The sequence below is a fragment of the Archocentrus centrarchus genome, chromosome 1, assembly GCF_007364275.1.
Source record: "Archocentrus centrarchus isolate MPI-CPG fArcCen1 chromosome 1, fArcCen1, whole genome shotgun sequence".
NCBI lineage: Eukaryota > Metazoa > Chordata > Actinopteri > Cichliformes > Cichlidae > Archocentrus > Archocentrus centrarchus.
Window position 1 is genome coordinate 35844359 of NC_044346.1, and position 23356 is coordinate 35867714.

At 41.9% G+C, this 23356-nt stretch overlaps 1 protein-coding gene across 2 annotated transcripts in view; it reads right to left on the bottom strand.

Moving 5' to 3' along the window:
* Positions 1-10374: 10374 nt before the first annotated feature.
* The window catches only part of LOC115783144 (testis-expressed protein 2-like), a 29381-nt gene continuing 16399 nt past the window's right edge, over positions 10375-23356 (bottom strand). Inside the window, exons 4-13 of one of the 2 annotated variants that reach the window (XM_030733833.1) lie at positions 22827-23027; positions 22277-22610; positions 21846-22084; positions 21417-21602; positions 20240-20339; positions 14865-14991; positions 13462-13569; positions 12976-13185; positions 12530-12650; positions 10375-12175 (exon numbers count right to left, since the gene is read on the bottom strand). In XM_030733833.1, coding sequence (XP_030589693.1) covers positions 12026-12175; positions 12530-12650; positions 12976-13185; positions 13462-13569; positions 14865-14991; positions 20240-20339; positions 21417-21602; positions 21846-22084; positions 22277-22610; positions 22827-23027 — 1776 coding nt within the window. In that variant the 3' untranslated portion in view covers positions 10375-12025. Of the gene's footprint in view, positions 12176-12529; positions 12651-12975; positions 13186-13461; positions 13576-14864; positions 14992-20239; positions 20340-21416; positions 21603-21845; positions 22085-22276; positions 22611-22826; positions 23028-23356 lie in introns of both variants that reach the window. The other variant, XM_030733824.1, reaches the window with a different exon arrangement.

A 23356-nucleotide genomic window follows, 5' to 3' on the forward strand; every position in this document is an offset into this window, starting at 1 on the left:
GCCGTTAGCTCCTCCCCCCTCTAAACATGGCGCGGCTCCGGGTGCCGCAGGGTCAGGCCCACTACGGTCTTGCTGGGATCTACATACAATGTGAGTTTCCTCATCTGCCTTTATTACAGCTGCATGCACGTGTGTGGGTGGTTTTGCTGCTGTGGCCTTTGCCTTCCGCTGTTCCTGTCGGCGTTTACCCTGAAACAGCCACAACTTAGCACACTGCAGTTCCAACTGCGCCTTCTTGCAAAATGCTGTTTTTTGTTGCAGCTGTGTTACTAAGTTTTCACATTCTGTCACTACCAAGTTTCCCTTAAACCCATATTTTTTCTTCCATGTCTTTATATATTGAGTTGACCCTTGTTTATGCCAATCCATAAATTTTACATCGCCCTCTATTTCGAGGAGGACTTACCCATTGTTTCCGACCTACAATCAGCATGTGCTTTGTCTTGTACAGACCACGTGTCTTTATTGAGACCTAAACCCAAATCCGCCCTTCACTGTGTACTTCAACAGACCATGAAGTTGAAAACCGTTAGATTTTCTTCATGCTGCTGCTTCCACTTCAATGGCGGCTTTCACGCTCTCAGTCACTCACTTTCACACACACATACGCGTATTTATGGCGCCTATTTTAAATCTTTTTTTACGGCGAGAACACCAAAATTCCAAATTAAGGCCAAATTAAAATTTCTCCGTTGGGCGGGAGTTACCAATTTACTTTCTCCTTTCGGCGAGAACACCTACAGTACCGTTTTATACTTTATTTGCTTTTCCCTGAAAAGCTAACTTTCCCAGAAAGTTACTTCGGCCGGTGCCCCTCGTGAACCCTGTTCTGAGGGCGCTTTTCCCTGAAAAGCAAACTTTCCCTGAAAGTTACAACGGCCGGTTACCTCACGAACCCGGTTCGGAGGACGTATACTATAGTTTTCCCTGAAAAGCCAACTTTCCCTGAAAGTTATCCTGGCAATCGGACCCGGTCCGACTCAGTAGTGTACGATTTGTTTGCGCTTTTCCCTGAAAAGCTCCGGCCGGTTACCTCACGAACCCGGTTCGGAGGACGTAGACTACAGTTTTCCCTGAAAAGCCAACTTTCCCTTAAAGTTATTCTGGCAATCGGACCCGGTCCGACTCAGTAGTCTACGATTTGTCCTACCTGGTTTCTGTCGTCTTCACTTGGTGGATCGGGTCTCGAGGAAAGCGTTCCCAGCGACCGCGGAGAAACCTATGAAGCCGGGCCTGGCGACAAACATCATGCCCCAGGTCTTTTGTGCAGCGCCTCTATTGCAGCTGGCTGTCCGGACAGTCTGCCGGCGTCCCTCCGTAGTCGTTGGAAAAACCTCCTCACTGCCCGCCCAGCTCTCGAAGGACCAAAAAATGTTAGGTTCGGACCACCGTTAAATAAAGAAAGACACAGAAACCCGTAGTTGATCTTTTAACCTGCAGGGAGACTCTCCCTCAGACATACACACACGCGTGTTGGCTGACTGAGACTCTCCCTGCAGGTTAAAAGATCAACTACGGGTTTCTGTGTCTTTCTTTATTTAACGGTGGTCCGAACCTAACAGCTGGCACCATCAAGGCATACCTAATTAAGGGTACAGCTGGTGTTTTGGAGCCTGTATTGGAAAATTCAGTTTAAACTACCTTTAGCTCAATTTTGTTCCTCAGACTGTGGCATGTTTGCACATAATGTCTGTCAATATATGACCCTCTTTCTACCAACCCATTTGTCTGTACCTGTTGCAGAAGTATGGTTTGATGGGGGACCTCCCCTTTCCCACTGGTGACCTTCTTAATGGCAGAGACCTGAGGACAAAACAGCACACTGTTTTACTCCTGCAGTGGCATCTGTGGCAGGCATTTGCCTAGTCATGTTACTGGCATGTATATGAAAACATTTTTGGCCAGTGGAAAAGGGCAACCACTGAACACAGTTACATGTGGATAATCATGGCTCTCATTCACACTCAGTCTGGAGAATGTTTGAAAACAGAGCTCGACTTATTCACAGTTCCATACACTCAGACATCCATCCAAAAATGCACGTTCGTTGAAATACCGCCAGTATCAGCTATAACTGACGGAGGGCCTGTGGAATTTTTCATATCCTCAAGCGGTGAAGATTATTTGGATTTGCATGACTCATATATTTTGACACGTGTAAGGATCACAAATCCTGATGGCACAAACATCGCTGATGGAGCAGATGTAGGATTTATAAATTACCCAGGATGCACACTTTTCTCTCAGGTTGATATAACTCTGGGGGACAGGTTTATATCACAATCATCTAACACATACCTGTACAGAGGGATAATCGAGTGTTTAATTAATTACAGCAAGGACACTCTGGACACTCAGTTCAGCACAGGCTTATTTTGTAAAGACACCTCTTCACATATGAATGATACTTCCATAGAAGGTCATAACCAGGGTCTGGTAGCTTGTGGGAGATACACTGGAAACAGCAGGACTCTGGAATTGATTGCCCCATTCATGCTGATTTATTTTTTCAAGAAAAACTCCTACTTAATGGTGTTGACTTGTCTCTAAAGTTTATAAGATCTAAAGAAGAATTTTGTCTCATGACAGCTCAGAATGTGCAGTACCACGTTAAGATTGTGTCAGCAAGCTTGTATGTAAAAAAAAGTGACAGTGTCACCTACTGTCAGACTGGCTCATAGTAAAGCTGTCCACCACGTTAATGCAAAATACCCAATCGACAGGGTGACATTAAAAACATTCTCAATTCCAGCAGGGACACGCCTAGCCACAAATGAGAATATGTTCATCGGACAACGAGGGATAAACAGGGAGCTATACACGCAACCCATTTAATTTTGAGAACTGTGATATAGAGTTTATCTGTCTGTACGCTGACGGTCACTCCTACTTGTGAATCTTTGGGCTCCGCCCCGGATGGTCAAAAGTCAGACTCTTCACTGGCGCGCGCACAGCAGACAATCTCGCCCCCGCGCCTTGGCGCCCTTGAGCGAATGTGAATGCATTCCTGCATATATATATATATATATATATATATATACAGTGGCGCAAAAAGGGGGTATGCACTATATGCAATGCATAGGGGCGCCGCACAAGAGGGGGGCGCCAAAACGATGTGGGAAAATATTTCTCTAGTTGCATTTTCTGTATTTAACAGCTGTGCATATGACATGATCAATAACAGAGGCGCTGCGCTGATTAGGCGCCCCTGCGCTCCTTCACCTCCCCTCCTCCTGTCCCATTTAAAGAGAGTCGGTAAGTTATGTCATAGAAGTCTTGTATTTTATAAGTCCATGAATAAGTGATCTGCACACATGAACACAGTAAACGTTGAGAGGATGCGGTTGATCGCAAGGCGCCGCACCAGGCTGAGACGCTTCACTTTCGGAGCTCTGCTGTCTCTGCATTTAGCAAACCAGAGCCCACCCCGCGGACTCCGCACCGGCTAGATCGCTGCTTTTATCGCTGCTTGCGCCTGTATTATTTCACTGCAAGTTACAATCTACCACAGCGCAGGGAAAGTTCACAGTGTGCACGTTTGGTGTCCCTAAGGTCATCCGCACTTGATTTCGCGGCTGCAGAAATCGAAATGACAACCAGCATGAATGAGAAGTAAGAAGAAAAACGAAGATCAAATGAAAATTTCAGGAATGAATTAACACGAGTGGATCATCGCTGACAAGTTTTTTCCAGGCCTCCATTGTCTGTGTGGTTTTACTGGCTGTACAGAGAATGTCAGCTGCTATTTTTTCCCTACATCAGCTGTAGCCACAAGAACGATCACTATAACCACAATCCGGTGGTTTGGTTTGTGCGATTGTTTGGTGCCGGAGCCCCCCTTCAGTATCAAGTGTCTCCGTCAGAATATTTTTATGCTTTAATCCCTGATTAGCGATTAAAAATGAACCCACAGTAGAAACTTAATTTTCTACTCATGCAGCTCATGTGGCCCCCAGTTTTTCAACAAAAACACTTCAGCAGCTGTTTTAGTGCAGTCTGTCGGAGCCGTTACTGAGACAGTGGAGCCGTTACTGAGACAGTGCGCTCAGAACGCAGCAAAATATATTATTCTTCAAAAATCACATTACGAAAAATGAATATATTTCAAACTGATGAAAAGTTGCAAATTTTGCAGGTAAAAAATTTGAATTTCTGCACTTCACAGTCGGAAAAACGCTGCATAAACTGCGCAGTGTGTCCAGTTTATCAGCAAATAGCGCAGCTGCAAACACAGCGGTGGAGACAAGTTATCACGCGGTCCAGTCACCAAAGTAGCAGGGACGCATTATGATGCTTCATGAGAAAAGTCGACTCCCACAGCCATCTTTCATCCCGGAGCCCTGCTGAGGCTTTTCGATCACTTTCTATGAACTGACAGATTTCCTCAGGCAGCTCATCGCACCTGTGTAATAAGGCGTGTCACCAAATTCAGAAACTATTTACTCCAGAAAAGACTGAAACTGCCTCTTACAAAGTTCCCTGTCTGTGTTACGGTGTTTATGACGCGTTCTGTCTTCAGGACTTTGCTGCGCAGCGTTTCCTGCTGTGTGACGCAGTGATGGACTGTCAGCTCACCTGTGCAGGTCTCTTCATCTTTTCCGTATCTGTCCCACCAATCCGCTCTTTCCCCCGCAGCGCAAGTGAGGAAAAGAGACAGATGGTTTACCTCCGATGTCAGCGTTCAGGTCTTTTGCCTCCCACCTGTTTGGAAAATCCCTGTTTCAACTTTTCGTTTGGTCATTTTTGGGGAGTCAGGCAGCTTAAATGTCACTGTAAAAAGTGCTGACCGATGTTTTATCCGCTGATCACTGATCAATCGGCAATAGGGAAAACGGGTTAGTGCACAGTTCTTGGCCTGCCGGTGTTGTGCCAAAAAGTGATCATCTGCCAAAAAGTGATTGCCAGAAAATGATTGCCCATATTTAAACTGTTGTAAATGACTTGCTGATCTATAATCTGTGAAAAATATGTCAAACATATCTCTCGTGAATGATATCAAGTCATTTTGAGTAACAAACAACATTTCTGTCACAAGGTAGAAGCTGCAATCAGTTTTTGGCAGAGACTTTTATATATTCTTTATTTATCAGGGTAAAATCTGCGATTGGCCAGATTTTTAAAGAGATATGTGGCCAAGAGGGCAGCAGAAATCAGAACAAATATGACATTACACTCTATAAAGATATTTTCAGTGACCAAAGAGGACTGGATTTATTATACGTACGTGCAATAATGCAGAGTCATAAACATACTTGAATAACAGGTCATTTCTTCATTTTATATCTAAGCCCTTCATAAATCCTATTGACTACACTCGATTCACCAATATGAGCAAATACATTACACATAAAAGCACATAGAAACATCAAAAATCACTTTCTGGCAGACCATCACTTTTTGGCACAACACCGGCAGCTGCTGAAGTGCGTGGAATTTGTAGTATAAGTGGTGGGAGCACATTTACCTGCGGGCTATTAATAATAGCTATATGAAATCCTCTTGCTGGCTGTATAAAATTAGATTGTGGGCTGGAAGTGGCCCGCAGACCTTGAGTCTGACACATGTGACAGAAAAACTGCAGTACGGAAGTTAAAATGGGCAGATGAATTGTTAGTATGAAAAATTATTTCTTATCCGATTACTTGATTAATTGATGGAATAATCAATACAATACTCAATTCTGAAAATAATCGATAGCTGTATTCAGAAAGCCATAGTCAAACATTAGTTTTCAGCACCAGTGGAGCTGTGAAAGGCCTTCAAGAAAAATGACATGAACCTCGAGAAATATAACTACAGGTTCACAAAGACTGTGATTACGCTTTAGATGTGCTTTCTGGTTACATGTGTAGGCCCCTTCACTCAATTAACAAGCGGGAGCAGCTTTTAGCGGTTAGTATTAGCTTGCTAATTAGCAAGCTAAGGGGGGGGGGGGGGGGGGGGGGGCGCCTAAAAATGTGTCCGCATACACCTCAGAAAGTATATAGCTGCGCCCCTGTATATATATATATATATATATATATATATATATATATATATATATATATATATATATATTAGGGCTGCACGATATTGGAAATTAGTGCGATATGCGATATGGAGGTCTAGTATTGCGATAACGATATTGTCGCGATATTTTTTCTTTTTACCTAAAAATGCAATATACATGACCAATAAGAAAAAAAAAATCTATAAAATGTATACCAACAACAAATATGCATTTCAAATGTTGCATTTATTTAACATATAAACAAACATGTTCACATGTTTGTTTGTTTTTCATTTAAATGTTATAGTACATTAGGGCTATATGTCTTGAGAGTAATTTTTTATCTTTAACACTTACCAATTGCCAGATGCAGGCGATGGCCAAAGCACTGCACTCTGAACCAGTTGTTGACCTCAGCAGCCTTCACCACGTTCGCTCCTTTATCTGTTGTGATGGCCACTGGTTTGTGTTTGGGCAAGTTCCAGTTGTTCAAAACATCCCGCCGGGCAGCAGCAATGTTTTCACCAGTGTGTGTCTCGGGGAAGTATGCTACTTATAGGCAGCGTGTAATGAGCTCAAATTTGCATGTCAAAAAGTGCACGGTAAAATTCATGTATGGCTCAGTGGTTCGACTGGACCACAAGTCAGTAGTGCTAGCATAAAAATCCACTTCACTGAGCTCTGCCTTCTCATAAGGAGCGGCAGAAGCGAAACTATCATTTATGTTAGTTTGTGAACTTGCCTTTCGTTTGCTTGACTTTACCGGAGTAGGCTGTGGGTTTTTAGATGTTAAATATACGTTGTAAAGTTCCTTGTGGTTGTATTGAAGGAGGTTTGTCGTGTTTCCTCTTGACATAGCCACGATTTTTCGGCATGACTTGCAAAGAACTTGTGTCTGTGACTCGTCCTGTGTGGAAAAACCGTAGTCGTCCTAAATGCTCTCTGTTTTCGTCTCGACTCGTCTCTTCAATTCCCGCCATGCTTGTTTTCCTTCTGTGTGTGTACGTGCTCCCTGCGCCGCTGAGAGCATGTGCTCGCTCTGGCCAATAGCGACGCGGCACCTTCACATTTAAGGTCGCGCGGGATTGGTCAAAGTGCGGACATAAAGAAAGACGTGATTTATACATTAAATAATTAGAAATTATCGCGCATTTTTTAGATATGCCTATCGCACGTGCCAATATCGCGATGACGATATTTTTTCGATATATCGTGCAGCCCTAATATATATATTATATATATATATATATATATTATATATATATATATATGCGCATGGAGTGCTGCGCCCGTGAAATTGAGCGGATTGTGTTTTTGTTTGCGCGGGACTTTTGACCTAAATATAATTCCATAGAAAAGCTGCCTAGCTTGAGATCAGCACATTAGCATGTCACAATATCATGCTGTACTCGACAGAAAAAACAATGGTTCACACTAAAACATCTAACAACATTACAGCACAATATCTGAGTATAACAAGCAAGGTTTGAAGTGTTTTTTAGCATTTTCACTGCATTTAACTACTCCATAATCAGGAGCACGAACATTAGCCTACCTCACCTTGGCAGCTCCTCCAGTGACTGAAGGGAGAGGAACCACAGGAAGTGATGCGTACAGGGAAGTCAAAGGTCACACACAAAAAAATAAAAGCTCCCAAAGTAAAAATAAAGAAATCAAATACATATGTATGAAAAATAATAAAAACCAAATAATAGTGGACGGATTTTTGGTGAAATATATATAAGTCTTATCGTTTTAAACACACCCGTTACACAACAGAAATCTTTGCAATTTTCTGTGTTGGGGTTTACTTTTTATTCAATGAATTAAATGACAAATGTTTAAAAGTAAACTCTAGGAAATTAATTAATAAACAGTGGCTGAAGCAAATACCAGACAATTTAATAAAATAAATACATTAGACTTTAAAAAGTACCAGACTAACTTCCAGAAGTTAGTTCCAGAAGTATTTAAATTCCTTCAAAGGAGAGAGGTTAGATTTGAAGGACTGCAAAACAAACTGAAGTATGCTGACTTTGTGTTATTCAAAGATTGTATGAAAATACTGCAGTAATAAACAGGTTCGCTTGTTGTACTGTATTTAATTCTACTCAGTTCAATTCAATTCAATATTATTTATATAGCACCAAATCACAACAAACTGTCGCCTCAAGCCGCTTTGTATTGTGGGTAAAGACCCTACAATAATACAGAGAAAACCCAACAGTCAAAACGACCCCCTATGAGCAGCACTTGGTGACAGTGGGAAGGAAAAACTCCCTTTTAACAGGAAGAAACCTCCAGCAGAACCAGGCTCGGGGGGCCTGAGGGGAGAGGAAAAAAAAGACATGCTGTGGAAGAGAGCCAGAGATTAATAATAATTAATGATTAAATGCAGAGTGGAGTATAAACAGAGTAAATAAGGTGAATGAAAAGAAACAGTGCATTATGGGAACCCCCAGCAGCCTAGGCCTGTAGCAGCGTAACTAAGGGATGTTTCAGGGTCACCTGATCCAGCCCTAACTATAAGCTTGATCATAAAGGAAAGTTTTAAGCCTAATCTTAAACATAGAGAGGGTGTCTGTCTCCTGAATCCAAGCTGGAAGCTGGTTCCACAGAAGAGGCGCCTGAAAGCTGAAGGCTCTGCCTCCCATTCTACTCTTAAGTATCCTAGGAACCACAAGTAAGCCAGCAGTCTGAGAGCGAAGTGCTCTGTTGGGGTGATATGGTACTATGAGGTCTTTGAGATAAGATGGGGCCTGATTATTCAATACCTTGTATGTGAGGAGAAGGATTTTAAATTCTATTCTAGATTTAACAGGGAGCCAATGAAGAGAAGCCAATATGGGAGAAATCTGCTCTCTCTTTCTAGTCCCTGTCAGTACTCTAGCTGCAGCATTTTGGATCAGCTGAAGGCTTTTCAGGGAGCTTTTAGGACAGCCTGATAATGAATTACAATAATCCAGCCTAGAAGCAATAAATGCATGAATTAGCTTTTCAGCATCACTCTGAGAAAGGATGTTTCTAATTTTAGAAATATTGCACAAATGCAAAAAAGCGGTCCTACATATTTGTTTAATATGTGCATTGAAGGACATATGCTGGTCAAAATGACTCCAAGATTTCTCACAGTGTTACAGTAATGCCATCCAGAGTAAGTATCTGGTTAGACACCATGTTTCTAAGATTTGTGGGGCCGAGTACAAGAACTTCAGTTTTATCTGAATTTAGAAGCAACAGTAAAGCTCTGTGTTGGTGCACAGAGGCTGTGTTCATTGTCAGAGTTACAGGTTAGATCAGTGTAGCAGAGATGAGTTTGAATCAAAGCTGCTGATGCTGAGATTCATTCACTGAATCCAACATTTCTACAGCATGTATGCTGTCAGTGGAGGGGATGGAGATCAGCTCAGATAGCTGTGAAATACTGCGTGGATTCAGTTCATCCACACAGAGCAGTAAACCTCAGAGCAGCAGCAGCAGGTCAGCTGATCACAGCCTGCACACCAACATCATTTACTGGAGCTCACAATAGAAAGTTGTGCTTCTTCTCCCCATGCAGAGCCACTACAGCTGATCTTAGGGTTCCTCCACCTTCTGAATCCCACTGTAACCCCTGAGTATCCTCATATTTGTGTTTAGGTGGAGGCACAGTCACCCTCTACTATGGAGGACACAGAATAGAGCTGTGTTTAAAGTCCCTTAAACAATCTGTGTCCTACTTAAGAGATTCAAGCTGAGTGAATTCATTAGGATTACAAATAAGATTGGAGTAATGTTTCTATTCTCATGTATTATTACTGTGAATGCTGCAAAGCATTCACAGTATTGTTCTTGTTTTATATTGTTACAATAATATATGAGGTTCAGTTAGCTTTACAGAAAAATAGCAGGTAGAAACGTCCTCCAAAGAGCTACTTTTACTTTCTTACTTTGAGTACATTTCAGAGCCTGTACTTTTTTACTTTTACTTAAGAAGTTGAACCAGTACTTCGACTTTTACAAAAGTATTTTTTAATACAAGTACTTGTACTTCTACTTAAGTATAGAATGTCAGTACTTTTCCCACCTCTGCTGCTGTGAAACCAAAAGAGGGGAAGCTCCTGAGTTCTTTACCTGAATGTAAGACAGGTATAATAAATAGAAGGTCCAGGGAGACGTGAGACAGTCCCAAATATAAGCTTCATCAAAAATCAATGTGATGCAGCAATAAAATGAACCCATCACTATTATTTTTTTATTAGTCTATTACTATCAATCAGGTGCAAGTGTAGATGGAACACACACACACACACACACACACACACACACACACACACACACACACACACACACACACACACACACACACACACACACACACACACACACACACAAAAAAACCCAAAAAGCTTTGACAGATTTATTTTGCTCTATAAATAAGGCAGATACACATAATCACTGGATTTGGCTTTAAAATTAAAATGTGAATCATTAATTCACAGATACAAATAATTTTATGAGCTTTATATATATCAAAAATTCTCTTTTCATTCTGTTCATACCAAAGAAGTCAACACAAAACTGAACCCATAACCCACTTAGACAAAAATAGACAAAACACAGAAACCCAAAAAAACAACAAAAAGGAACCGAGGCATCGGGAAAAAGGCAGAACAAAAACAGTTACAGTGCTTTAGCGTCCTAAGAGAGCAGGAAACAAAGCGAGAGCACTCCTGTAAACAACAGTAACGCACGTATTGTAGCGCATCTTTAAAAGTCACTTCACAACACACGATGTGTACCTGCGAGCAGAAAGTCCAACACTTCAGGCCCAATTAAAGGACTTTGGTTATGATTAGAAATATGTTTAAAAAAAAAAAAAAAAAGTTTCTTTCAGAAGGTTTAGGAGCCAGTCTGTACCTTCGCTTCACAGAAGTGTTAACTACACTGAGGTGTCCTTCTACATTCAGTGTGGAGGTTAAAGTCTTTTTAAAGCACGTCTTCATTAACAGCATTAAGTGTGAGCGATGTATCGATAAACCGCGCGGCTCTCCGTGAGCCTAATGACTGAACAGGAATTCTCTAAAAATGATATGCAAGGTGAGATAGTGTTTATCAACCTTCATTAGCATCTGTGCAATAATTTGCATATCTTGGTCAAAGTGCTGCTGGGAGAAAAAACTGTTTTCACACAACAACTGGAGCCAAAAACACCCAAACATACATTCAACAGGCATCTTACAGACTTACACTTAGAGTCTATCATTTTAATTCCACTGTAGCATTTCTAACATTGCACTTATTGTTGGTGTACATGTCATTAGTCTTAAATTTACACTCAGTGACACAGTTCCTACATGATGCATCTTGAGCATTACTTCCATATAAACACGGATAACGGCATCAGTGGCATTAAACCAAAAAAAACAAAGGGGGGGTTGGCAAGTGAGCGGGGTGTTCGAGATCTGGTCACAGCACAAATCAATACTGCAAGTTAACACCTGATCAAAAGTCAAAGCCACTTAAAGGTTTAATGTTTTATGGTAAATAAACATCAAGTATCTGAGCTTTTTCCAATGTGCTCTCACCGGTTTCTCTATAAAAACCTACAAACGTCACGCTGTGACTTGGCGAGTCTCTAAACTAAAAAGGCCTACCACACTGCGTGTTTCTGTTTCTTCATGTGCAGGCAGTAAGGTATCTGGTGAACGCTTTCACATTGACATGTTCATAGCATATAACATACTGATATATATTCCCCTCTTATTAACCCTTACGTTATGAGCCAAATGTGACTCCCTTCATATGTCAGTCCCTGCTCACTTCTATAAACCCTAAAAGACAAATCAATCTATCCTCTGGTGATAAATACTTCTTAAGAGAGCAGCAAGCAACAGTTTGTTTGTCATTAGTGTTTATTTGGTCGACTCTACCTTGATCCTGTAAAATTCATACATCTGTGGGAATGTGTTTGCGTTACAGTAGAGTCAGACCCATCGGCTTTGGCTCCGGTTCCCATTCTAAGACCCTGTGAGAGTTTGGAAATACTGTAAACAATCATGGCTGGCTGGTGCTCTCCCTCTCTGGCTGGGAGGGCTCTGGCTCCACTGAGGGACCAACTAAAGGCCCACCAGCTGTGCGCGGGTCCATGGCAGAGTGCATGATCGTCAGCCACACGTCATCCATGTTTGGCATTACGAGGATTTTCTAAAAGTGGAGTGAGAGAGAGAGATCATGGAAAGACAGGCGGTGTTTAGTATGCTTGACTCCTGACTGGCAAAATGCAGCAACTTGATACGTGAAGCTTTAGTGCTTTTGTAGAGCCACTGATCTATAAGTATACATATGAGACTGGACTCAGTTCATTGAGAGAACTGAGACATGCCGCTGAAATTCCACTTATTTTTTTATAAGACCACCCATAAAGTGTTTACTGAAGTCAAAAGAGCAGCAGCATCATGTTCTCACAGACTTACCAGCGCCACCTTCTGGCAGGAACTATGAATAAATGTTGCCGTGACTCCCACTGAATTACATGGGGAAAAAAATGCTTATCAATACCTGAAATTCCTGCTCAAGTTTTTTCTCTATCCAGTCTGTAACATGAGCCAGAGTGACTTCTCTTTCTCCCAGTTTAGGTCGTGCCTTCAGTTCCAGGTGAGGTGGTGTCCTGAAGCCGTACCTGCACCAGAAAATAATCAACAGCCTCACAATCACAGCTAATAACTGACAAATAACCACCACTAGAGGGCAGTAATGTACTGTAAAATGACATCAGCTGCTGACAGAGATACACATTTATTTATTTATTCCTGAGTAATGGACACAGATCTCCTTGCTGTGTATCTCATAAATAAAAGTTATGTGACTTGAACCTTAAGGCATCCGAGTCCTCTAAAAGACCTTTCTTTGCAACAAACATGTTATTGCCATTCCTGTACACATGCACAGTCACTTGGTGCATTCCACAGGTTGCATGGCAGAAAAACAAGACCTTCTTCACATACCATAACCTGTCAGTGGGAGGAGGAGGAATGTTGACTGCCAGTGTTCCTCGGAGCTCCTGCACCTCCACTGTGAGCAGCAGTGGCGTGTTGGACACTTCCTCCATCTTCTTTTTGATGAACTCCGTCTCCGTGGCCTTCTGGAAGTATTTGGACTTGGTAATCTTGTCCACAAAGCGCATGATCTTGCTCGGTTTATGTCCTCCAACAAAGCTGCATTTATTAAAAAGAAGATGTGGGTTAAACCACGCTAACCTGTACATTGGTGACAGGTGAGATGGTTTCATAATTAGTTATCAGCAATGAATTAAAGATTTTCAGTCAGGAGTTCATTTTCCTTTGTGAGGCCTTTTTAAACAAAGTGTGTTTTAGGTGGTCAGAGTGTTTTTCAAACCTCTTGTTACAGTTTTCTTAACATGCATTTCAAGTTGATACATTTAAATAATCTACACTCCTTTGATTACGAAAAGCACGCCCCTTTATACTCACCCCTCTGCTGCAGTGGAATCATTTGAAACGTCTGAGGAGTCTTCCTCATCTGACGACCCTGCGCTGGATGACTCTTCATCACTGTCAGCCAGGCAGTAAGTTCGTGGCCTGTATCTAGAAACACGTGAACAAACAGCGCAGTGAGCAGGTATCTATATGCATGCATTAACATATGCAAATGGATTTTCATTGTGCTTAATATGCCATCCATGATTATGTATGAATGCTTCATACCAGGATGATTCTCACTACCTTTCAGATGGCAGAAAACTTAATCTAAAATTGTTTCCTGCAAAAAATCCGGCCCCCTATTTGATTTTTTGGTAATTCCCAGACATTCATATTGCAGGGCCGGTGGTTTTTTAATTGACACAGTTCACAGAGAAAGAGCAATGGAAAATGTGAGGCGACACCTGCTTTCATATCTGTGTCATGTGACAGGTTCTCAGTTCTTCTTTTAATTGTCTTGAGAGAGTGGGGAATTTCTGACAGCCCACTCGCAGCATTTGGACTTAGCATGACACCTGCACTTTTTGGCGTTTATTAAGCGTCCCTGCTCTGGTGTGACAATTTCTTCTCCTTTGTCTCTGCTGCCTTTTCAGACACTTTCACACACAATCAAACAAAAAGTCTGCTCGCCTCTGGTTTAGATCCAGCGCTCTTTTTTTTAAAATTACTCTCAGAAGTCACGCTTGGTTTCATGGGCGCCTCTCTGGCGTGCTCCGCAGAATGCACCAGCCTGGGCATCCTGACAGATGATGCACTAAAGGCTGCTGAAATCCCCAATCTGACTTTTTAATGTCATAAAATTAAATATTTCTGTTGTCAGACACTTAACTCTTTCATAGCTCACCAATAACTGAGCTGAACAATAGTACAGTATGTAGAGCATGTTATAACATACCAGGACTTGAGAAACCTGAGCCACAGAAAGTGGAATCTGTGCCCCGGTAAGTGTATTTACATTAACATACTAACATATTAGTGCGGTCTTTACTGTAAAGAAGTAATCTGAGCGATGGAAATGGGGAGAGATAGCACCAAAATAACTGAACCAATTGGTTAATTAATAACTAATGGGATGATAGATGATATTAGGAAATGACAATTCCCAAAATAGAGAAACCAGAAGTAGAAAATGAAAGCTGAACAGAAGAGACTGCTGATGAAAGCACTCACCAAGGGAAGAAATGCATCCGATTAACAACCGCATATAGGTAGAATCCAAAGTTAACAGCAGGGAAAAAGAAGTCAGGTGACATAAGAGAAAGAAAAGACACAAAACACTGAGAAAAACAGGTGAGGCACCAGGAAGTGCAGCAGATACTAAAGAAGACGAGCACTGTTTAAGTAGAAGGAGAAAAAAAAAAACCCAAACTGCCCCAAAAGTACAACCTCCTTACCCATCTTTGCCAAATTCGCCTGGCCGGAGGCTTTCTCCTTCCTTGCCCAGGCGAATGAGGTTCATTTTGGTTTCCAGGGTCATCAGGAAGGAGCCACTGTAGGACATCTCCAGGTCAAACCACAGGCCTGAGAAATAAACAAATGGTTATTAGAAAAGTTGATGTGAGTGAAAATTAAAGAAGTGAAACTGCAAAATGTAAGATCTGCAATAATCAGTGGTTTCTGTACAAGCACACAATTGTGTTTCAAACCATATTTTTCCCATATTGGCTTCTCTTCATTGGCTCCCTGTTAAATCTAGAATAGAATTTAAAATTCTTCTCCTCACCTACAAGGTCTTGAATAATCAGACCCCATCTTATCTCAAAGACCTCATAGTACCATATCACCCCAATAGAGCACTTCACTCTCAGACTGCTGGCTTACTTGTGGTTCCTCGGATACTTAAGAGTAGAATGGGAGGCAGAGCCTTCAGCTTTCAGGCCCCTCTTCTGTGGAACCAGCTTCCAGCTTGGATTCGGGAGACAGACACCCTCTCTATTTTTAAGATTAGGCTTAAAACTTTCCTTTATGATCAAGCTTATAGTTAGGGCTGGATCAGGTGACCCTGAAACATCCCTTAGTTATGCTGCTACAGGCCTAGGCTGCTGGGGGGTTCCCATAATGCACTGTTTCTTTTCATTCACTCTATTTACTCTGTTTATACTCCACTCTGCATTTAATCATTAATTATTATCAATCTCTGGCTCTCTTCCACAGTGTGTCTTTTGTCCTGTCTCTCTCCCCCGTCAGCAGATGACCGCCCCTCCCTGAGCCTGGTTCTGCTGGAGGTTTCTTCCTGTTAAAAGAGAGTTTTTACTTCCCACTGTCACCAAGTGCTGCTCATAGGGGGTCGTTTTGACTGTTGGGTTTTCTATGTATTATTGTAGGGTCTTTACCCGCAATACAAAAACACCTTGAGGCGACTGTTTGTTGATTTGGTGCTATATAAATAAAATAAAATTGAATTGAAATTAAATTCAAACCCCTTGTTTATTAGTGACAGTGGAAAAAAAAAAGTATCTTAACTATCTGAACCACAGCACCTGGAGAAGGAAGGAAAAGAAACAGGGAGAGATCCTTCAGACGGTGGCGGAACAGTTGGAGAGCATGCAGCCTTCCCCCCAGCCCCCGTCTGATAACAGTGGGGGGACCTGGCTACAGAAACAGCCCCCGCCCCCTGTTTTTAACTCTGTACTACAGTACCTGCTGTAATCCTGATAGCAGAAACTTCTCAAAAACCTACACAGAAAGCCTGGGTTGCATGAGGCAACCCATGCTACCCCCCACCCTCCAACGTTTCCCCTCACTCCATCTCTGCTCACAACACAGGATCACATGGTCTTGCATGCAACGAGTCACATCTCACCATAAACTTAGGTGTGGTTTGTCTTTGCACCACTGGAGGGCAGCAAAGTTTGAGAGATGACTTAAGAAAGATGAACTGTCGTAAGAAAGATAAGAAAGTGAAGGGAGGATGATAATCTGTGTACAGTTATAAGCCATATGTTTACACTCAGACAGCTTCCCCACAACAGCCCTTCAAGGACAGGCCTTTTTAATCTGGGCCAAGTGTGCAGTAACAGAAAGCACTTTTCAGGACATTTCTGCCACACAGATGACATCCAGTTATGTCTCTCTTAAGCACCAAGTTACAGATCTTGCACAGGAGCTTAGATTCTGTTAAAGGTTGGATGGCTGACAATTTTCTCCAACTTAAGAGAGAACAGAAGTCCCCGTTTGCTCCCCTGACACAGCTGTGGGTAAGGTAATGGAAACTCGACGTCTCTGGGTAACCTCTGGTTCAGCTTTCACTTTGGATCCTCATGTTAAATCTGATTCACTCGTGTTTTTATTACTTGGAAATATTGCCAAGCTGAGTCCCATTCTCATACTCTGAATCTGAAATTGTTATTCATGCCTCTGTTTTCATCACGTCTGGATTATTGTGATTCACTGCTGTCTTAATAAAGCTTCCTTTGAATGTCTGCAGGTTGTTCAGAACACCAGTGTGAGGCTTCTGACTGTCACACAGTTACTAATTCACCGTTAACTTTAGGGTCCACTTTAAGATTCTGGTTTTGACTTTTAGAGCCTCTAAAGTGCTCTGAGTGGTCAAAAAGACTAAAAATGATGGTATGTTTATTTGGGCTTTTCCTAAATTTATCATCTGTACTGTATAGGTATTTTTGCTTTGTTTGATTGAAGCATTAGTACCATCAGAATGGAAAAAGTGAAGGAAAGTTGCTCAGATATGAACAAGAGATGATGTCTGGGAAAGGAGACACAAACAGAACTGAAACCGTGTGCCCTCTTCTCACTCTCTGCTCCCTCGAGACCATTTGATTGTGTTAAAATGACGAGATAATGCAATAGGTCATGCAGGTCAGACAGAAAGACAATCAGAGTGAAAGAGTTAAAGAGAACCAAAAGTTGAGAGGAAAAAAAAAAAAAAAACAGAGCAAATGAAAGTACAGAAAGTTCATAAAGTCTGACAAAGCAGCTGGTAAAAATAGACGGGCAGTCAGAAAGACCGCGAGGCTGAGAGAACAGCTGAGCCTAGAGCGCTTTGCTTGACCCATCAAACTCGAGAGGTGTGGGCTGAGCCTGGTTGGGTCAGGGGCTCTGAGTTTTTGTTAGTCTGAAGAAGAAGAAGAAGAACAAAAAGGACCTGAGTGCTAGCTGCTGGATCAGAGTGTGAAAAATGCCTTCACATATGCAGGGGGACTACTTGTATTCTTATGTCCAACAAAAATTGACATGAAAAAAGTCATGAGCACAGAGAAAAAAAAAAAAAAAAAAACCATGCATGGATACAAATGTACAGGCATGCAGATACAATCGCTTGTGAAGACAGGCACACATGCACAGCTGGAGAGGTTCATTGATCCACTGCACTCAGCACGACTGTTTCAGGAAGGAGCGGCGATAAGATGATAAGATAAAGGCAGAACCTGAGATGCCTGGAGGATGCAGTCAGTGCAACACCAGTGGAAATCTTAAGGAAAATTTAAGGAGCCATTCTGATTGAAAGTTTCCTAAAAATCAGTGATTATAGAAATAACTAGCAGGTTAAAAAAAAAAAAAAATCTCAACAGAAACACCGAGCAGACTTATTAAAGCTAAATCCCTTCAGTAATCTTTAGCCCAGTCTTTTGTTTCAAGCATACGATTCTTTCTGCTTTCTACTTCCTCTTACCTCCGAGAAATGTGGCTAAAAATTACACACTTTGCTGTTTTATGTGTGTATGTGACATGTTAATTCACAGACTGACTGTGAGAAAGAAACAAAAATCTGTGGCAACCTTTTTCCTGTTTTGGGGTGTAAGTGCAATTAAAACTGACAAAATATCAACACCGTGAGGGGAAAATGAGCCCCGTGCCAACTGATTACGTTTAAAGACACGTCTGATGTGTGTTTTGTCTGCGAAAGAACCAAGACTTGCTGTTGCCACCTCAGCTGGAGGTACAATCAATTTCTGCTCTTATTATAGGGGTTATGCGAGTGCTGCTGCAGTGATGAAAATGAGGCTGTGACTCACAGCGCAGAAAGGAGAAAGACTGAGTACAGGCACAAAGAGGAAGACCAAATGAAAGGGAATGCAAGGGGAAGAGAAATCCAGGAAGAGAAAAAAAAAAAGGAGACCGTGTGTGTGGAACAGATGAAAAGACAGATCAGTTACAGAATGTAGAATGACATGAATGAAGGAAAGGAGAGCTCAGTGCTCCTGTATGACTCAACAGTCACTGAAGTATTCGTGTAAAAGCTGCTTGTGATCTAGAGCGTGGTTAGCTGAAACGTTAGCACCGCATGAGCCTGCAGAGGCAAGACTTCACATAGCTGAGCTTCAATTTATCTGGAGCACATACAGTATCACCACGAGACCGGCTAAAGAGCTTACAACCTGCCTGTGTGCACTGTGCTAAATGAGAGGTCAGCACTGAATCAAATTCCTTTAGACTTCTAAACAAGGTTTTAACTTTAAACAAGGTATTTTCGAGGACCTACACTATGCAGCATGTCTGCTAAAGGGGATTTTTTTCCTTCAATTTTTCCACTGAAACAAGCCGTTTTAACTCCCTTCCTCTGCCCTTTGAGCAAACGTTCTTCTGATTGGCAGCCCCTTGCAAACAGAAGGTTTGAACAGCAGGTCAGTGCAGGACCATTTTAAGGATATCCCCACTCACTGACCGGAGACGACTGTTGTTGAAAGGAACAAGTTGCGTTGGTTTGGGCATCTGATTGGGATACCTCCTAGGTGAGGTGTTTCAGGGATGCCCAGCTGGGCCCTGACACAGGACACGCTGGAGATATTATGTCTCAGCTGGGGGGAAACACCTCAGTGGATACATTCAGAGCATAGTAAATTAATAAAAAGATTTGAACTGACAAAAATTAAGAAAAAGCCAAGTAATTCCAATTTAAGCATTCTAATTTATTGTCGATACCACTGCATTCGTCACCTCAGTGTGGACAGCGTTGCTTTGAGTAGAGAGTTAGGACGGCTATGCCGTGTTTTCTGGGTGGAGAGCACAGTCTCAGGATTGTGAACTTATTAGTCACAGCAGAAAGTCTGGGAATGGAAGCGGTGGCAAGTCATGAGACAAAATGTCACGTCTGTGTGTGTGTTCATTCAGTGGATTGCAATTTGACATTTTAGAGTTGTTGTCCATCAAGCTTTAAAAATGATGTCATCTCAAACTTGGAAGTTTGGATTGCTGAGGCCGTTTATGGAGTAGATGTACGTGTTTCATCAGTTATTCACAGTTTTAAAATTCTCTCTTCTTGCAGTGCATGCGCTGGCATTTATACACGCTGTATAGTGAAAAACAGACCGTGCAAAACAAGTAACCAATTTCCTGGTTGGTTACAATAATATATCGTACACAACGTGTAGCCCGTTTGCAATTTCTTTTGGCATACCACTGCTCTTTAAAAACTCGCCTGTAAGCAGGAACCCACATCTGTGACAGCTTTATACAAGCAATACCAAAGCACTTGCATCTTCACAGATAACGCAGATTACAGTTGTACCCTTTATCTTTGCGATCTCAACTGTAGACATTGCTATCTGAGTGGCAATAGCCTGTATAGAAGAGCTGTGTTGTTAAGCACAAGAGATATTTAAAATGTGGCTGAGAAAATACTGCAGGAAGGAAATAATTTATTGAAGGCTATCCAGAAAAACAAAATGCAGAGAGCTCATGTTTGCCAGTACATCTCTATGTTGTTCACTCTATGTGCGTGTGTGTGTGTGTGTGTGTGTGTGTGTGTGTGTGTGTGTGTGTGTGTGTGTGTAAGTGTATTATGGTTTCAAATTGATTTCTTTCTTGCCTCGATAGTTAATGCAGGGTTTAGATGCCCTGAGGATTCTGGGAGTGGTCGAGCCCATGTCCAGTTCTGTCAGGGTTAGCTCATTCATGAAGTAAGGCAACTGAAAGACACAAGTATACAATTTGAAGATACTCTTTGAGAATAATCCATTTGCAAGAATAGAATATGACCTATTTTTAACAACAGCTGAACAAATAAAACTAAAATATCTTTGTTTACAGCAGATATTGATCTCAGTGCATCATTTGCTCACTTAAAGCTGTGATTTGTTTAAACTAATGTATTTTAGAGTGTTCAAAAATACAGTAAATTTTATGGAAAAGAAAAATGATGAATTGAGAGAAACAGATGGCACAGCTTAGGCATGAGACTGCAACTGTGTGTGTGTCTGTGTGTGTCAGTCCCTCAAAGACTACACGTACACATATATATTTATTCACACAGATGCACTAATTCATGTATTTCCACAGCCTGTTGTGGAAGGTCACATGCATCAATATATTTTTTATGATGAAGCAAAATAGGTTTTGTCTTGGGGACAGGCTAGAAGAGAAACTAAGGTATGAAGCAGTGTTCTCTGCAGCATTAGACCGCATCTGGGGCTCTACTGGGAGCCAGGGTCTAGTGTTTGTGGTCAGGCTGCAAGGGGGTCTCCAACTTTGCTTTTGCTTTTAGTATAAAGGAACATGAGTGAATTCTCTGCAAGGTGCTGCTGCAGGTTGTGGTTACAGTGGGTGTCTAGCTTACAGCAGATTCAAGAGCATGAAAACTAGATCACAATAGTTGAGTTGAAGGGCTAATGCTAGCTGGTTACCAACAACTGAACTTTCAAAATGAGAGCTCATGGATGGGAAAAGGGGGGAGAGAGAAGGAAAAAAAAAAGAAAAACTCAAAAATGACTCTCAAAATATACTTTGAAAACCAATAAAGTCTGTGTGCAAAGCACTGATTAAAGGATAGAAGGAAATGATGCAGTGTTCCTCTCCCTCTGCTTGTAAACCCAGTATGGAGCTGCTGCACTGTGACCCACACTGACATTTGGCGAGTTGATCTGTTTGTCTCTTCTCTGCGTGTGGTTGGATACATTCTGTCAACAGGAAGCTGATCATGACTCCCTTCTTCTCGTCTGCCCATTCCTATCCTAAAAGGAAAAGATTACGTGCTTTGTTCCACACACCCGTATCTTGCTGAGCTTCATCTGAATCTTCTTGGAGACCTGTTCAATCCAATAGGGCTCAGTCAGGAAGTCCCAGAAGAGCCGGCCTACAGCGGCATTCACCCAGGCAACAGAATCCTCCTCCTCCTCCTCCACCTCGTCCTCTCCTCCACCGGGCTGCACCTGAGCTGAAGTGGTGCTCTGAAGCTTAAAGACAGAGCAGATGAGTTACTGCAAACACCAGGAGAGAAAAAAAAAGAACATAAAACCTTTATCCCTAAAAAGTATACTAAAGTATCCCCTAACAATACAACTTATTCTTAAGTGGTACAACTTTGCAAAGATAATAATCACTAATACAGCAGGGTTACACTGCAAATGAGATGACACCTCAAAGGAAATGAGAGGAAAATGTGTTACTAGTATGAATGGCAGATGAGTATGTGCTACCTTCTTATCAGCTCCAGGGCTGCTCTGTGGGCTCTGAAGAACAGGGCTGGCAGCTGTGGGGCTGACCGCAGAGTCTTTAGGCATTAAGGAACCCATGTAGCCACTGTAGTCCAGCAGAGGCCTGGTTTTGGGACTGCCAGTTGTTGTGGAGGAGACTGATGAGTCCTTTGACTTCGTCTGAGAGGTCAGTGCTTCATCCAGACTGCTGCGGCTGCTGTTGCGACTGTGAGAGCTCAAAGCTGTGGGCCACGGCAAATGTTACAATGAGGTGAGGAAATAGTACCAGCACAGTTTCTGCTGTTTCCAAAGTGCATAAATGTATTCTTACACTAATTTATTTTTGGCCATTTTGGCCCTTAAAAAAGACACAAAAATCTATAATATCGTGGCTCAATAAAAGTCTTATGGTCAAAAGCATCAGTTTTACTCACCCTTCTTAATCCCTACAACACTGGAGCTTTTCTTCAAGCCCACCTTGAGCTTAGAGGCTGACAGAAACCGCTGGAACCACTCCTCCTTTTCCCTACCGGTCCTTCCGAACAGGAAGAGAGTCAGGTCTCTACTGGAAGAGGATGATGATGATCCTCGCTCTTGGGCTGCTCCCATCCCCTCTCCTTTCTCCCTTGTGCTCATGCCCTCACTGGCATCCATTCTTTCACCTTCTGCCTTTGACATGAAGTCATCCTGCCTGCCAAGTTCAATGCAGATGGGGTACTTTTTGTTCCAGATTCGCTTCCTGGCGAGGTTCGGAGGCACAAGATACACCTGAGGGAAGAGTTTGGAAAAGAAAAAAGAAAAAAACCCACAAAAAAGAAAAAAAAATTTTTTTTAGCAACATTTAACAACATTTTCACAACTTAGAGGACATTTTTCTATAGTCTAGTTTTAACTGAAGATTTATAAACTTGACATTCAGTGCTGAATTATGTTACATTAGAAAGGTAAGCTGTATAATTCTATTCTAACGTGTTAACCACTTACTTTGCTGTTAGTAAGGTCATAGATCTTCTGACTGACATAGTTAACGTCGGGTTTTGGTTCATTGTGTGAGACACGCCGGGCGATGTTGTGGTTGGGTTTAGACAGTCGAATGGTGGAGCCCTCTAAACGCACATACACGGAGTGCGTCAGCGTGGCATGATATGTCTCCGGGTCATAGTTCTGTATCTCATTCATCCAACCCTGCAAAGATGCAATGATTTTACATGGAGGTGATTATTTTTAAGTGTCATACCAGAAAAGTGTCAGATTCATTTCTATCTCATGGTCTGTGTATTTTTTCCAGGATTCACACATGAAACCAAATCAATCATTGTGCCTGGAAAATGGAGTTAAAGCTACAGCTATGTAGAACCAAATATGTCCTAACTGCTGTCTTTCCAATTGAAGGCATACAGTTTGTTGTTATTGACATTCTGTGGATCCTTCTCTAGTTTATTTTCTGCTTTTTCACTTTGCTGTTAAGGAAAAATGTCTCTTAAATAAATAGGGAACAGTTCCAATAGTGAACT